The sequence below is a fragment of the Hyaena hyaena genome, unplaced genomic scaffold (assembly GCF_003009895.1).
Source record: "Hyaena hyaena isolate Hyena2069 unplaced genomic scaffold, ASM300989v1 scaffold_613, whole genome shotgun sequence".
Classification (NCBI taxonomy): Eukaryota; Metazoa; Chordata; class Mammalia; order Carnivora; family Hyaenidae; genus Hyaena; species Hyaena hyaena.
The window spans coordinates 533,599-549,602 of NW_024081245.1; the positions used below are offsets into that span (position 1 = coordinate 533,599).

At 38.6% G+C, this 16,004-nt stretch overlaps 1 protein-coding gene across 4 annotated transcripts in view; it reads right to left on the reverse strand.

The window, feature by feature from the left end:
* NCOA7 (nuclear receptor coactivator 7) overlaps positions 1-16,004 on the reverse strand; it is a 150,868-nt gene that overhangs the window by 39,398 nt on the left and 95,466 nt on the right. For 3 of the 4 annotated variants that reach the window (XM_039257344.1, XM_039257343.1, XM_039257345.1), the window contains exons 6-10: positions 14,910-15,023; positions 14,205-14,330; positions 11,814-11,998; positions 6,595-7,640; positions 5,565-5,733 (exon numbers count right to left, since the gene is read on the reverse strand). In XM_039257344.1, coding sequence (XP_039113275.1) covers positions 5,565-5,733; positions 6,595-7,640; positions 11,814-11,998; positions 14,205-14,330; positions 14,910-15,023 — 1,640 coding nt within the window. The remainder of the gene's footprint in view (positions 1-5,564; positions 5,734-6,594; positions 7,641-11,813; positions 11,999-14,204; positions 14,331-14,909; positions 15,024-16,004) is intronic. The other variant, XM_039257346.1, reaches the window with a different exon arrangement.

Here is a 16,004-nt window from a genome sequence, read left to right on the forward strand (position 1 = left end):
TTAGCAATCTGTCAACCTAAATAAAGGATATAATTAATACAGTCTCAGCTGTCTGCTGCAGTGTCTGGTTATAAGAAAGGGATTTGAAATCAAATGGATTTGAGTCTAAATCACAGATCTGATATTTGCCAGTTTGAGCAAGGTGTCAAAAACCAGCTTTTCTTTTAATATGTCCCACTTTCCTCATCTGTAAAATGAGGAATAACACTACATGCCTTACAAAACTATCATGGGTTTTAAGTGAAATAAACAATGCAAAAGACCATCCGAAGTCCTGTGCTGGAAAAGAGGCCAGGAGGGCACGGACAGAGTATGCTGGCTGCCCTCACAGCCTTCTCTCACAGCTGGGGAAAAGTGAAAGTGTGCTCACGGGTGCATTACTCATTTTAATTCTGAAAGTATTAAAAAACTCAGCTTTTATGAAGGCTTGGGAACATCAGTTACTCTTTATAGAAGAAAGTATCATGCTTTCTAAAACAGAATCAACTTAACTTATACAGGAGGAGTTTATTCCAAATGTGGGCAGGCACAAAAATACAACTATCATATAAATCAAAGTGCTTGATGATCTTAATTAGAAGCTAATCAGAGAATATGGTATTTTAGAATAATTAATAAAAATGTATTTGTATATCAAGGTAGAAGTAAACTTTTATTATTGAAGGAGTCACCGCAAATAAAAAGCCTCAGGTCACTACTGACCTTACTTTATATCAAACATATGTCAAATTAACAAGCACCCACTCAATGTTAAAACAGTTATGAAGCTGCATCTTCCTCCTTACCAAACATAGAAATAAAGAATGACTCAGCTTCCTCATCATGTGGGGGAAAGGGTACTCTCATGCTGGGGGTGTATAAATTGTCATACACTCTTATGTGCCTTACACATGTCCTTTGGCTTGGTAAGACCACCTGAAGGATCTTATAAAGATGTTTCATGTAGCACTGCTTATAATGGCAAAAAACGTGGAACAACCTAATATCCAAAGCAGGAGCATGATTAAATCATTAGGGGGATGAAACAAGGGGGTGCTAACTGTATTTTTTATATAATATAGTATTTCACATGGAAAGTGTACATATTACGTGGGAAAAAGGCAGACTGCAAAATAGATGCTTCCCTCGACTTATCTGTATGTTGAAGTGTTGCTAAAATTACCTTAGCACAATTACTTTCAGGTTTAAATTTTTTCTTAAATTTGCCTTTTAAAAGGCTCTCCTCTTCTCCTCTCTTATTAGCTTACTTATTACACGAACCACACTAACTAATTAATTCAGCTTGGATTTAACATTTATGCATGACTTGGCAAATTCTACCCAATTCCTGCTGTTTGATTCCATTTCCATCCAATTTTAAAAGTTGGATTATATGAAATCAATTATTATAAAAACACTTCAGAGATTGAGACCGTAAGTAATTAGAAAGAAAAAAGAAGTATCAATCTTAACAGGAATTATTGGTTCTTTCTAAAAAAGGAAATGATCTCTTAGTATTAGAAAAAAAGACCATTGTATTTTCTACATAGAACAGTATCCAAATCTACGGAATACAATCATATCAAGTCTGTAAAAATTGTAGGAACTGTTTCAAGAGCTTTTCACAAGCTTCTCAAGTTAGAGTCGCAGTCTTATTTACCTAGAACCAGACCAACCCCTGCAAGGTCCTGTGCACTTAGTGTTTGTTCAAACATGACCTAATTACCTAATGCTCACAATGACCCATATTCCAAACTAAGAAACTATGTTTCAAATGGATAAAGTATCTCATGGTCAGGCACACTACTCTAGGGATTCTCATTCATCACTGCACGATTATCCCACTGGCCAGAGCAGGGCAGCTCAACGCCAGGTGTCTCCCAGGGCAGGGCATGAGACTGTCTTCTCACATTTACAGACACCTTCTAGCACAGGCTTGTGCAAAGTACAGGGGCAAAAAAAAAAAATAAATGTTTGTCAATATCATAAACCTTACTATTTGTAGTATTCTATCAATTTAGGATTTTCCTCCAGATAAATAATCTCTGCAGGAACAATTGTGTTGTTTTTTATAGACATGAAACCATAGATTAATAACAAAATTAAAAAAATTTAATGAAATTCTCTGCAAAAAAGAATTAAGGTTGAGTAAAGGAAACAAAGTACATGCAGATGACTAAATTACTGTGACTACAATGGAATATAATCAAGTTTTAAGTAATCAAATCCCTAAATTATTTGACTATTATGGTTCATTACCACTTGTAGGCCTGGTCTGATAGTCTAACACTTGGCCAGTGGTTCTCAGTGTGATGTTGTTTTGTCCTTTGGACAATTTCTTCCCTCAGGCAATGTTGGGAGATAATTTTGGTTGTCACAGCTGGGGAAGTACTACTGGCATCACATGGGTAGAGGCCTCAGATGCTGCTAAACATCCTATAACGCAAAGTACAACCCCTTAAACAAAGAATTAAGCAGCTCAAAATGTCAGTAGTGCCAAGGTTGAGAAATCCTGTAGTAGATGATTTATACACAGTAAAACTATCCACTATCCTCAAGTTTAAATTACCACCAAGAGTGAGAGTAGGAAAAGCCTGAATTTACCAGGTTCTGGACACTGCAAATCTCCTAAGCACACTCTTGTCATGAGCAGCCAATTCAAGAGAAGTAGGTGATTCTGCACGCTACAATGGAGACAGGGAGGTAAGGTTAAACCTGACATGCACTTTAACCCTCAATGCACATGTCTCAAGTAGCAGCCCACAGGAGTGCAAGAAGAAACGACCAGCTTTCCTGGGTCCCCAGGGGTCTTAGATCTTCTGACAACTTCTACCAAGTTAAATAAAATTATTATTACATATTTAGGTAGTCTGGTATCTAAAATTTAATAACAAGGATTCCAGGGGGGAAAAACCACCCCAACCAAAGAGGATAAATACAGACTATATGTAACTTCCCATCCTCTCTTCTCCTGCCTCCCCCCACCCCCCGCCATCTTCTTACTTGGTAGACTATTCAGTTAGTGATGGCATGATGGAAGCCACAGAGCACATTGTAAACAAAGACAGAAACATTTTGGTAGAGTTAATTTCCTAGTAATAATAACAAGAGGGGAGAAAACGAACATATTTTTGAAGTATCAGGAACAATAAAGAGGAGGAGTGAAACATTTATGAAGCTACATCAATATCAAAATTATTAACCTCCTGTGACAAGGAGTTTCAAATGCTGGAAGAGGCAAAGAGACCTCCAATGAGAAAAGCTGTTGAAATTCCAATGCATAGAAGAGTCTATTAAATAGAAAAGCGTGTAGAAATGCCCAGCTTGATATAACGAGGGAATCCAGAAGTTAACATCAGAGAGAAGGGCGCACTGCATGCCACGTCTTAGCTCTGTAAGGACTTTGATGATCCTGAAGCCTGAAAGATTTTCACAAGTTGGAAACAAACATGACTTTCTTATTTCTTATGTGTACTTGGAGGTCTAGGTGGGAATTAACTATAAAACCACTCCGTCTTTCCTATACTTAAACAAAAATGTGGCTTCCTATAGTGTAGGTAGAAAGGGAAACACATAAAAGAACAATTAAGACAAAAATTTCCTAACATCTATACAAAGAAATCCATCATTAACACAGTGAGATATAATGCCTCCCAGAAAATGTTTGGTTAATGCATAATTAGTTTAAGAAGGAATATTAATTACATCAGGTTAGCCAAAGACAAATAAGTCACAGACACTATAAAATACAACATAATGGAATTTCACAAGTGACCTACTCTAAAAAGCCCACAAAACCCACGTACAAGAGGTCAAAGTATTTCAGCATTACAGATTTCTTCAGGATTAAAAAAAGGATAGTAATATAAGATTTACATGTGTGGGCTTGCTATACTACAAGAGTCCTTGGTGCAGTTTCATTAAAGATAAAATAGGACCCCCCCCCCAATTTTGTTATATTAGAAACAATACATTTTCAAAGAAAAAGTGACATATATAACATGCAATTTTTCTGGAAGACCCTGAAGGTTCACATTACTGACAATGTGGCTGAAAGTTTCAGGGACTTGCTTTCCTCATCTATACAATCAGGAGTTGGCCTAAATCGCTAAGGTATAGTCAAGTGTGAAATTTGATTTTAGAATTTGAATTTTAATAGAGCTTCAGAAATTTACATTGCTTCTGTTGAAACATTTTTTAAATAATGTTTTTAATGTTTGTTCATTTTTGAGAGAGAGAGAGAGAAAGACAGAGCATATTGGGAGAGCAGCAGAGAGAGGGAGACACGGAATCTGAAGCAGGCTTCAGGCTCTAAGATGTCAGCACAGAGCCCAATGCGGGTCTCGAACCCATGAACCATGAGATCATGACCTGAGTCCAAGTAGGACGCTTAACCAACTGAACCACCCAGGTGCCCCAAAACATTTTTAAATAGTAAAAGGTGATCATTTTCTTTTCTATCTCCCTAATATCCTGCAAGTTTCAATGAAACACCATAGGGGTTACAAGCACAGGTAGAAAAGTATAACATAAACACAAAAACTATGTTGAATGTCTGTGTTAACATGGGTTTGTGCCTAAGACAAGGAACAGATATTGGCAAATTCATTAATTAAAATCCTATTAACTATTTTTCATGTTAAACTATAATTTATTAAAACAGGGCAACTCCCTTGATGAGAATTATTCTGGATACTAATCAACCAGAAGGTATGCCCTTGTTTGGAATTTAATTTTGCTTTATTAACAATTCATGCTTAAGGAAGCTTAAGGCAGGTGTGTTAGCCAAGCGGTCTGCACAGGTGATACTGTCAATAACTGGGTGGGCAAAGGAAAAATGTGTGAGTTTTACAATTTTAAATAACTGACTGGAAGGCCTTTGTAAAGACATTTTTATTCTACCACATATACAAAAGGAAAACACTTAATTTTTCCAAAGATAGTATCTCCTAATTATTTTGATTATAAAGATGTCCTTAATAATGGACTGCTAAAAAATTTCAGTGTCACTATTTCTGCTAGACGGGACTGTCACATAACCGATAAAATGTCTCCTTTGGCAATTAAAAATACAAATCTCTCCAGAGGTGTACAGTCAGTCCCCTGAACCCACCCAGGTGATGTCACGTCACACTTCTCATGCTGCACTGTCACAGACACTCCCTCCTGAAGGCCAGAGCAAGCTTTAGTTCCCTAGAATAAAAGCACTTTAAGAACTGCAACCATGCCTCTCTACTGTCCTTAGGTTTCGATCTGCTCCATGGTACCCTTGTATTCTTAATAGAATTGCACTTCCAATTAACAGCCTTTGAGAAGATCTAAGTCTCCCTTTGTTTAAAATTCAACTGGGTAGAAAGTTATAAAAGTGTTTCAGCCCACAGTACTTATGATGACCTCAAATTTGCTGAATTGAAACCACTCCTTAGCAGAAAACTACTCAAAAAATATCCTTCTAGAAATTCTAGCATATACAATTAGGATAAGTCTCTTAAGAATGAGGTTAACTATTCTAAGATCTTTAAAAAAAAATCAAGATGCAACTAGAATCTAACAGACCAACATTTTCCATGTGAGCCCACGCTTACCTCTCCCGAGGAACAGCAAACCAGTACTCTGGCTGCTTTCTTCGTCTGCCGTACTGCTGGACCATGGCTGCAGTATGAGTGGCAAAGGATTTTCTCATTGGTTTTCCTACTTTAATGCACAGAAACATGGGTGGGGTCTTGCTTTTCTCTTCTTTTGAAGGAAGTATATCTGAATCACACATGAGAAATATCTTCCTCAATACTGACAATATTAGTGAAAGTCAAACCCATCAACTTACAAAGAAGAGTGCCCAATCCCCTTAGTGACAGAAAATCAAAACATATGGCAAAAAAAAAAAAAACCCAAAAACATTAAATTAGAACTAATCACATTTTTCAGACCTTTTTTAGCACAAAAGGAAAAAGGTTTGGATGTTTCAGGTTGGTCTATATCACATAAGATGCTACATACTGGGAATAAGGATAAAAACCAACACAATGTGAAATTCACAAGAATATATAGCAATGAAGGGTACTGAGGACCCAATTACACCAGAAGGAAATTTAGTTCAGAACTGAAAGATCTTCAAAAATACTTCAAACCCCTGGGGCACCTGGGTAGCTCAGTCAGTTAAGCGTCCAACTCTTGATTTTGGCTCAGGTCATGATCTCGCAGTTTGAGAGTTTGAGTCCTACATTGGGCGCTCCACTGACAGTGTGGAACCTGCTTGGGATTCTCCCTCTCTCTCTTTCTCTCTGCCCCTCTCCCCCCAATAAATAAATAAAATTTTAAAAAGTTCTAAAAAAACATTTCAAACCTCTTTAGATTTGGAAATTCAAGGTAAAAAGGAAAATTACTTGAATTTTTTTTTTTAAGCAAACTACTTTTGAACTAGAAATCTAGGTCATAGTTCAAGGTCCAAAATAGATACTATACAGTGCCAAGTTTGTTCTCAATTAATCTATCAGTACAGGTAAGCTCTATTGAGAAAAAGTTCTCAAATCATTGTTCTAATTTTCCTTATATTTGCAAGTTTCAGAAAGCCAACTCTACAGCAGAATATAAAGATACTAAAGGAAAATGGCTTACCTTCAATGGGTACCTGAATTCTCTTTAACAGCCACAACTGAATTTCAGATTTATTATCCATTTGTGCGCCTTGGCAGCTGTTGTCCAGAGTCGACTCTGAAGAGATGTCTAGAGAGTCTTTATTCATATTTTCTTCTGTGGAAGAGGCCAGTTGCAGTGGGAGGGACACTCTCTCTTTCCCCCAGGTTTTATCTGGCTCCTTACTGCCCTCAGTTGGAGGACCACCTACCTGGGGAAGAGAACTACTAAGGGTGATATCTATTCCCACTGGCTCACTACTTTTGCCATCACTTAATTCTGCCTTCTGCAAGTTTTCAGATAACTGTGACCCTTCTTTGTTCTTATTAAGGTAATATTCAATGAGTTTAACTTTATCTAGATCTTCATGTATGTTCAGTGTGTTTTCTACCTGGCTTTCTGGGGAACCAGACTGCTTGTCCACCTCTGGGATTACATCTTGCTTCTCACAGGTTTCTAAATCTAGGGCCCCTTTCAGCTCAGCATCACCGTCTGTTCCGGAAAAGCTCAAGGCTGACTGCACCTGCATTTTTGTAGTAGAACTGATTATTTGTGACTTAGCCTTCCTTAGCTCTTCTGGATCAAGAGAAAGGCACTCCTTTGAGGTGTCTCTTTTGTCCATTCCACTGTCAGTTTGAGAAGAAAGTTCTTCCAAGTCAACAAAGTCATCATCTTCCCCTAAAAAGGAATTTTCTTTGGCTATAGATTCAAATGGAGCAGGAGTGTCAGAAGGCTCCTTGCTGACCCTAGTCACTGTGGTAGATCCACTGGTTGCCTCTGTGGAAGATTCTAATGTCTTTAGTTTTCCTGACACAGAGCTATCTGAGGGTTTCATGTGTGTGTATTCTGTTGACTTCTCCAAAGGTCCTGTTGATTTTGAATCTGATGTAATGGTTCTCTCTCCATTCTGCTGCCGTTTTTCCTTGTTGAGAGATTTAAACTTACTGAATGGGTTGATATCTTTTTCTGAAGCCAGGTCTTCCCATTCTCCAGGCCTGTACAGAGGACAAAGATCCTGAGGTAGGTCACTGTCGGGGAAAAATGGTGGGTGCACATGGAATGTTAAAAACAAAACCAAAAACAAAATGGAGGAAAGGCAAAAAGTAAAACAAAACTCAACCAAAAACTAAAACATAAATATACCACAACTTAAATTTACATGTAAATGATTCAGAATACGGAAATGAAATCAAGAAACTAACTTCAAAATGAAACATAAATAAACTAGAAGAAGGGGTAAAACAAAGAACCATGAGAGTCACACATCCTACTAGAAGGACATCGATGATTTTTGAGGTCATTTATGAACATGGAGATGTCACCCACCAGATTTTTAATGATGAAATAATGTTTCTTATATTTATGACGGACAGGGCAAAGGAAAGGAAATGTTTTAATACTATGACTTACATTCCTTAAACATTCAAAGCTTTTCCTTTTTATAAATAGTATTTAAACCAACTACATCAATTCTTAATGGTTCACTGACTGAGTAGCTACTCATTTAACTGTTGTACGAATTACCAGTCCCAAACCCTAAATCTGAGTTTCATGACAAAGGATCTGATGTTTCTAATAACAGACATCCTTCTATTCCTGAGGGAGATGCAAGAAGCTTATAGCACCTGCTCCATTTTACACTTTAAAAATTTATAGAAAAGTAAACCAAATAAGCTCTTACTTATAATACAAAGTTTAAAATTCTTAATTTCTTTACTCATAAACATATTATTTTACTTTATGACAATGGACACTGATTTATCATCTGAAACATACTGTCCCTTAACAGCAGATGCTTTTCTACCCAGATTTGAATGATACAAAAATATTGATTAACTATGTTCTCCAAAGTTTAAAATAAATGGTCAAGAAATATAATTTTTAAACTATGAATGGAAAGAATTTGAGTAATCTGTATTTTCACTTACCTTAGTATTAATACTGGGTAATTACTTAGTATTAATTAACAAACACATATATAAACCCTTCTTAAAAATAACATTATTAGATTTCAGAAATAATTTCTAAAAGGCTAGATCATATTCAGGTAATACTTTATCTATTTTTTTAAATTTATTGTGAAATTGGCTAAAATACAGCATATACAGTGTGCTCTGGGTTTTGGGGGTAGATTCTGGTGATTCATCAATACTTCATCTATTATTCTGGCCTTGAAATAATTATGGCCATAAACCAACAGAGTACCAGGAAGTTCTCAAATTATCAGACTATCCCCCAAAGTTATTTTATAAACCACAAGCATGGAACATCAATGCTTTTTCCAATACAAAATAAAAGCCTCCATAATTGTCAGGCCCTCACAAATGCTTTAAAAAAGGTCTTTAATTCATAATTGCTTTCAATTCAATGAGCATTTATGAGTCCCTAAATGCCACATGCTAAAGGACGATTTTGACCATGTCATCGTTCTGCAAGAACCCGTGTGCACAAAAACATTCTGCCCCACACTAGCATCCCAGGAGATGTTAAGGATGCTTTACTCCTCGAGTCAAATAAGTAGTGTAACGTGTCATAATTTCCATTTTAGGATCTCAAGTTTAATTTGGCATATTAGAGGTTATAAGAAGTTTTGCAACAGAGAAACTCAGCTCTTCACATACTTGGTTAATAAGCAAAACTTTCTTCCATGAACATTTAAGACCCCTTCTCATCTCTTCCTTATCTACCTTGACCCCCACGAGTAGATGTGACTGCACTCTGTTCAGCCTCCTATTTTACCTTATCCACCTCTCCCTTCTTGTTCATCTACCTGATCCAGGTGGGGATTAACTTGTTTTTTTGGCACTGCACCTGCCAAGCACTGCTGGGGCAAAGTACACAGTGGTGTCAACCGTCTCCACTGTTAATGTTTTCCAGACTCAGCCAGACACCTAAGGCAGATCAATAATCCCTTCAGTTGTTTCCTTCCGATTCTCTGTGGCAGCTAGAGTTACAACATATCCTACACAAAAAGTACAAAGCCTGAAAGAGAGGATGGGGAGATCTCACTCACTCTCTCTCACACACACACACACACACACACACACACACTTTTAAAAAATATTTGCACACTGCAATTAGAGAATTTATACTTCTTGTTTTATCATACAAGTTTTAGTAATGAAATTTTAAGCTATTTCTAACGTTTAAACAATTGATGGAATTCTAAAGTCAATACTAATTTTATATGCCACTGATTTCACTCACACATTCTGTTTTGCCCACTGGTGCACATACTGTTCACCCGACTGAAAAGTCTTCACATACTTGCATCCAAGGTGGGAATCAGTGCACAATTCTGAAATAAACTGAACATAGTAGGAGGCAATTCTTAACTCCTCTCTCTCCCTCCAGCTACAGCATTAACCCTCTATCTCAGATCTCACAATGAGAGAAATCTTTTTGTAAAGACACACCTTCCTTTCTTAGTATTAAAAAGAATCCTTAGCATCCTAGGCTGAAGATGTACAATAGTATTATCCCATCAGAAACCACCACTGGGCAAGAAATGCCCCATTTGCCTGGCCATCCACTTCTAAACTTACTCTTTATTTATTCTTGTCAGAGAACCTAATGTTCCTTCCTTATTTCTAAAACTAGCCCCTCATGTCCTCCTCTCTGCCTCCATCTAAGATCCCAAGGCAGCTGGACACTCCCTCATGAGAGTTTCCACGGAATGCCATGTGCAGTTCTATATATATGGTGCCATTTCATCACCACATCTCTCCATCTGTCTTTTGTACCCAGTAGACTATACGCTCCTAAAGGGCAGAGGCCATGACCCACTCCTCCTCACATCCTCACCACACAAGAGGCAAGCACTAAGGTGAATTATAAGCCTCAACTGCATGGACAACAAGATTCCCCAGAACAATGAACAGAGTTTCAGATATGAATTAAAGGTTCACATAACAGTTATACTTACAAGGTATCAGGCTGTTTCTAAGAGTTTGGGAGTTACCAGTACACTGAGTTCTTAAAACAGACCTAGAAGCTGAAGAATACTATTCATTCCTTTTAACAGATGAGAAAACTGAGGCTTGGAACTGAGTAACTCATGCAGGTAGTGGGGCTATAAGTGGCAGAGCCAGGAAAACCCAGGCAGTGTGGCTCCATACTTAATGCATCACGCAGAACAGCCTGGCCTGCAACAGTGCCTCCTACCCTTCTCACTTGGATACTTCTGGCAGAATTCAGAAACTACCTCAGTGCCTGTGCCCTGTGCTAGCTTCAGTGGCTTGGAGCTGAGTAAGGGCCAAGTGGGTCTGTCACTAAGGACTCTGAGGGTCCAGGGAGACCTAAAGGTGTAACACCCTAAGGAAGCCGTGGGGGTTAGTTCTCTAATTATCTGCCCTTCTTTTCCTAAGTCCCAAGGGCTAGTTTCCCTCTGCACAATTAGGACTCACTGCGTTCCCTCTGCCTTCTGATCGTGGAGGGGTTCTGAAGAATTTTAGTAGCAGGAGATATAGAGAAACAGACACGTTGACAAAGTGACAGTAGGAGTCGTATTATCCCTTAAATGAACTGATACCCTGAGCTTTCTTAACGCTCTTTCTCTTTCTTCATGGGAAGCTTCCTTTTCTCTTTCTCTTTTACAAAAAACCAACCAACCAACCAACCAACCCTCAGTTTTATAAGGCAAAAAAAATCAAGACCAAGGTAATATGCGTCTGTCGTTCAGAGACAACCACACCAGTGTAACCCCCTCTTCACACCACTTAGGGTGGTCTGGCTCTGGGTCAGTGGCCTCCACACTGTCCACTGAGAGCTCTCTCTGCAGGATGAAGGGAAGACCTGAGTTAGGAAGACTGCCCACCCTAGAATTTGAATGAGAACAAAATTCAGCTTGAAAAACACTGGTTCTCACCGGGAACCAGACTAAAATTCTTTCAGAGAAACTTTATTTCTTCATTAACTCATTAAGAACATGCACTGCCTTTCAGAAAAATAAGTCAAGAAATGCCATTTTTATGTGCTGGCTTTTTTTGCTTTTCTATTTTCATTTTTATATGTGCAACTTTTCCCTTTATCTCCACTTCTATCATTTCTCTATTTTTTAAAAAAGTTACTGTACAAATCTTCCACCTTCAAATTCACCTCTCTACAATCTCTCACTTCTGCCAATGCCCTCACTTTTTAACTGCATTTGATTCTCGAAACACCAGAATTCTGTTTTCAATAAACAAAGAAATATCTCTTACGATGGCAAGGCATCTTTGATCTTCATGTGGGAAATGTCATTGTAGAGGGCAATGGAAACCACCTCTTCCATGGGACAAATGAGGCCATACTCCTCACAACCATTTTCAATGACCAGGGGATCAGACTTGTGAGGGTCAAACATGATGTTGTTTGGAGTCACAATCATGACGCCTCCGACCACACCCTACAGGAGAAGGGACAAGACAGAATCACCATGGGCAGAAATACAACCACAGCAGCTATAATGAACTCATGTTGCCATTCCGTTGACTGGTGTATGATGGTATCCCACATGACAATCACACCACCTTTCTTTTATCGTTTTTTTAGTTTTTAAAAAATATTTATTTTTGAGAGAGTGAGAGAGAAAGAGAGAGCGAGAGTGTACAAGTGGGGTTGGGGCAGAGAGAGAGGGAGACACAGAATCCGAAGCAGGCTCCAGGCTCTGAGCCGTCAGCACAGAGCCTGACGCAGGCCTCGAACTCATGAGCTGTGAGATCATGACCTGAGCCAAAGTTGGATGTCCAACCAACTGAGCCACCACTGTAAGAGGGAGAGAACAACAGGCTAACGAAATACGTTGGGTACTGTGTGGTGAGACAGAGAAAACAGAGCTGCCTCACTATAGCAGTCAACCGAGGCTGGTTCTGGCACAGCTGCTGCCATAGAATTGTGGTGGGATCTTGGGCCGCACATCTATGCCTCACACTCCCCAGCCCCCTGTAAAATGGGAGGGGCTGGGGGCGCCTGGGTGGCTTAGTCGGTTAAGCGTCCGACTTTCGCTTAGGTTATGATCTCGTGGTTCGTGGGTTCGAGCCCCGCGTCGGGCTCTGTGCTGACTGCCAGCTCAGAGCCTGGAGCCTATTTCAGAGTCTGTATCTCCCTCTCTCTCTGACCCTCCCCTGCTCATGCTGTCTCTCTCTCTTCTAGAAATAAATAAAAATATTAAAAAAAAATTAAATTAAAAAAAATGGGAGGGGCTGTCCCAAGTGCTTTCCCAATTGAGAACTGGGTGTTTTGCAATTCACTCGGCACATATTCACCATGTGACCAACCACTACATGGTATGGTACACGGCATCTGTCTCAGAGCCATAGTGCCAAATTAAAGTCCTAATATTTTTCTATAAAATGTTTACAGAGGTCACATTCTATTTGTGTCAGCAAAATTTGACACAAATAGGAATGTGAAATTTTTGCAGCCAGAAATGAATATAGCTAAATTACAGAGGCTAATAGTGAGCAAACAGTAATTTGGTGGGACTTTCGTCTGTAGCTTGGTCAGTTTCCTATTTTATAGATGGCAATGGGGATATTATCTACCAGAGAGAGGACACAGAGGACTCCTAATAGGTGATTATGTTGGTCCTCTTCATGAGTTAACTGATCATCTTTGTGAAAAGTTTTGCATTTCCAGCATTACTTATTCTTGGTTGCAAGTTAAAAATGCATATTAATTGTATATTTTCCTACCATCTGGAACCTGGTGTGAAGCCTCCACTCTGCACATAGGAATTCACTTTATATCAACATAACCCCTTCTTCAGAGGCCCACTAAAAGTTGGATTTGTTCTTTGTAAATCACACCAACAACAAAAAATTTAAACACACAACATAGCAGACATTATTTTTAACACCAGCATTTCCAGCAGCAAATGGGTTGAGAATGTAACATTTCCCAAGTTAGGTACTAAGGTCTTTACATCAATGATCCCTGTTAATTACCACCCCCTACAGATTCAATTTTATTATAGTTCCTATTTTATAGATAAGGAAAATGGAAGCTTTGGCAACTTAAATACCCTGCCTATAGTCTCAGAGCTAGCAGGTGGCAGAGTTGGATTTTATTTTTTAATTTTTTTAATGTTTATTTATCTTTAGAGAGACAGACAGACAGACAGACAAAGCCCAAGCAGGGGAGGGGCAGAGAGAGAGGGAGACACAGAATCTGAAGGAGGCTCCAGGCTCTAAGCTGTCAGCACAGAGCCTGACATGGGGCTCAAACTGACGAATGGTGAGATCATGACCTGAGGTGAAGTCGACACTTAACCAGCTGAGCCATCTAGGTGTCTCAGCAGAGTTGGATTTTAAATTCACTAACTCCAACCTTTGCTGTTAAGCATATACTATATTGTCTCCCTAGCAATTTCTAGGCCAAGAACTGAAAGATCAGATGATAAATCCAAGGTCACAAAGAATCATATTTCCCCAAATATATACAACGAATGCCAGTAATCCAACAGAGGAAAACAAATGGACAATTATGAAATCTTAAGCTGAAACTCTGGGAAAAATATTTTAATGTCTCTGGTCTTCAGTAATTTGGAACCTAATTTAGTTTTCCATGGAGTCCAAGAAAAGGAAACAAATTACATTGCCCTTCCCATATACCTTTCCATCGGTGAAGTATCGACAATTCATTTTTAGAAATTTTACCACGCCTGGCTCATCTTCTTCAGAAGTGGATGATAAGACTCTTTCAATGGGTTTTAAGGCCTTTCTTGCTAAGTCAGCATCCTTTAAAAAAGCAAAAATCCCAAAATCAAATGGAAACATTTTTTAAAACAGATTATTTTTAAAAATCAAGCCACATAAGTTCCCTATAAGGAACCCATTTCTATTTACCTTGAACATGAAAAAGAGGCAAATACCCCTCTTCCTTCAAAACTTATCACAAATAGAGTAAGTATCCAAATCAAACTAAGATTTAAACAACAACAGCAAAGGTGTGTGTATGAACCCATAAAAATGGCTCATCAAAATGTTTTTAGAAAATAACCTAAATGAAATAATTGACTCACGGTTTGATTTCTCTAGAAAAATGAGTAAAGGTAGTACAAATCAACTATTCATCTCATTCAGAGTTTAACTGCATACTTTTACATATACGAGGTGTGTATTTTTGCCTCTGAAACCTTAAATATGAAATAGGTTTCTTTTTGATAGGATGCATTCTCTCAACTAACACAAATCCTTAACCCCACCCACTTTGGGGGAATTTCAGACGAAAAACTGTGAAAAACAACATGTAAAATTCTACGACTCAAAAAACAGATTTGATAAATATGAATGTCAGTTCATGAATGACATACATACAGGCAGTTTATCATATTCTGCATCTGATGATGAGGGAGACACAGTAGCACCAGGACTGGATGATGATAATCGTAAGGTACTGGAAGAGAAGTTGGCATCTGGCACAAAAAGGACCTGAGAATGGGAAAGAAAACCTAAGTGAGTATCGAGAATTAGGCGAACACCAGAAAGTGTTTAGGGCATTATGTTTTGCATCGTCTCATGCTAAGTACATGGCTAAGACCTGGTTGGGGGGCACCTGGGTGTCTCAGTTGGTTAGGTGTCTGACTTTGGCTCATGGTTCCTGAGTTCAAGGCCTGCACTGGGCTCACTACTGTCAGCACAGAGCCTGCTTTGGTTCCTCCGACCCCTACCCCCCATCTCTGCCCCTCCCCAACTTAGACTATCTCTCTCTGAAAAATAAAATAGACCAAAAAAAGTCTGTTCTCCTAAAAAAAAAAAAAAAAAAAAAGACCTACTTGGACTTCCCCAAACTCATAAGTACCTTGGAGGCTTCTAGACTAATCCATGAAACAATAGTCAATAATATGAATGTGTTCAGTGCAAAAGGTATGGAACACACCAACAGACATTGCAGGAGCTCACAGGAGGGAAGAACAGGTGGGTGAATACTCTGGGCAAGTCGTATAAAACAAGTGGGTCCAAGTGAAGCTTTGAACAGTGTGGTATAGGAAGGAAAGAAGCCTCCAAGGAAGGGTAATAAGGACAAGGGCAGAAAGGAAACAGTAGCAGGGCATGCTCCTAAACATAACACCTGTATCAGGAAGAAATGGAACAAATCCATGCTTGCTAATTCTAAGTAGGCCCTGAGTACCAATGTAAGATCGTTATTAGTTGTACAAGGTAATATCAGTAATCTCAATAATTTCTCCATCAGCTCATCTAAAAACAAAAATCAAAATCTCCCAGTGTACAAAATAGCCTCCTGCAAAATGTACTGGTGCCTGAAATGTTATTATGATCTTGTCATTCAATATTCTTATAATAAGACATGCAACATTTTGGCATATATCATACACAGTCTTAAAATGATGTCCTCTGATGTTATAAAGCAGAATTCAGCACTAATTGTATATAACAACTATTCGATATTGT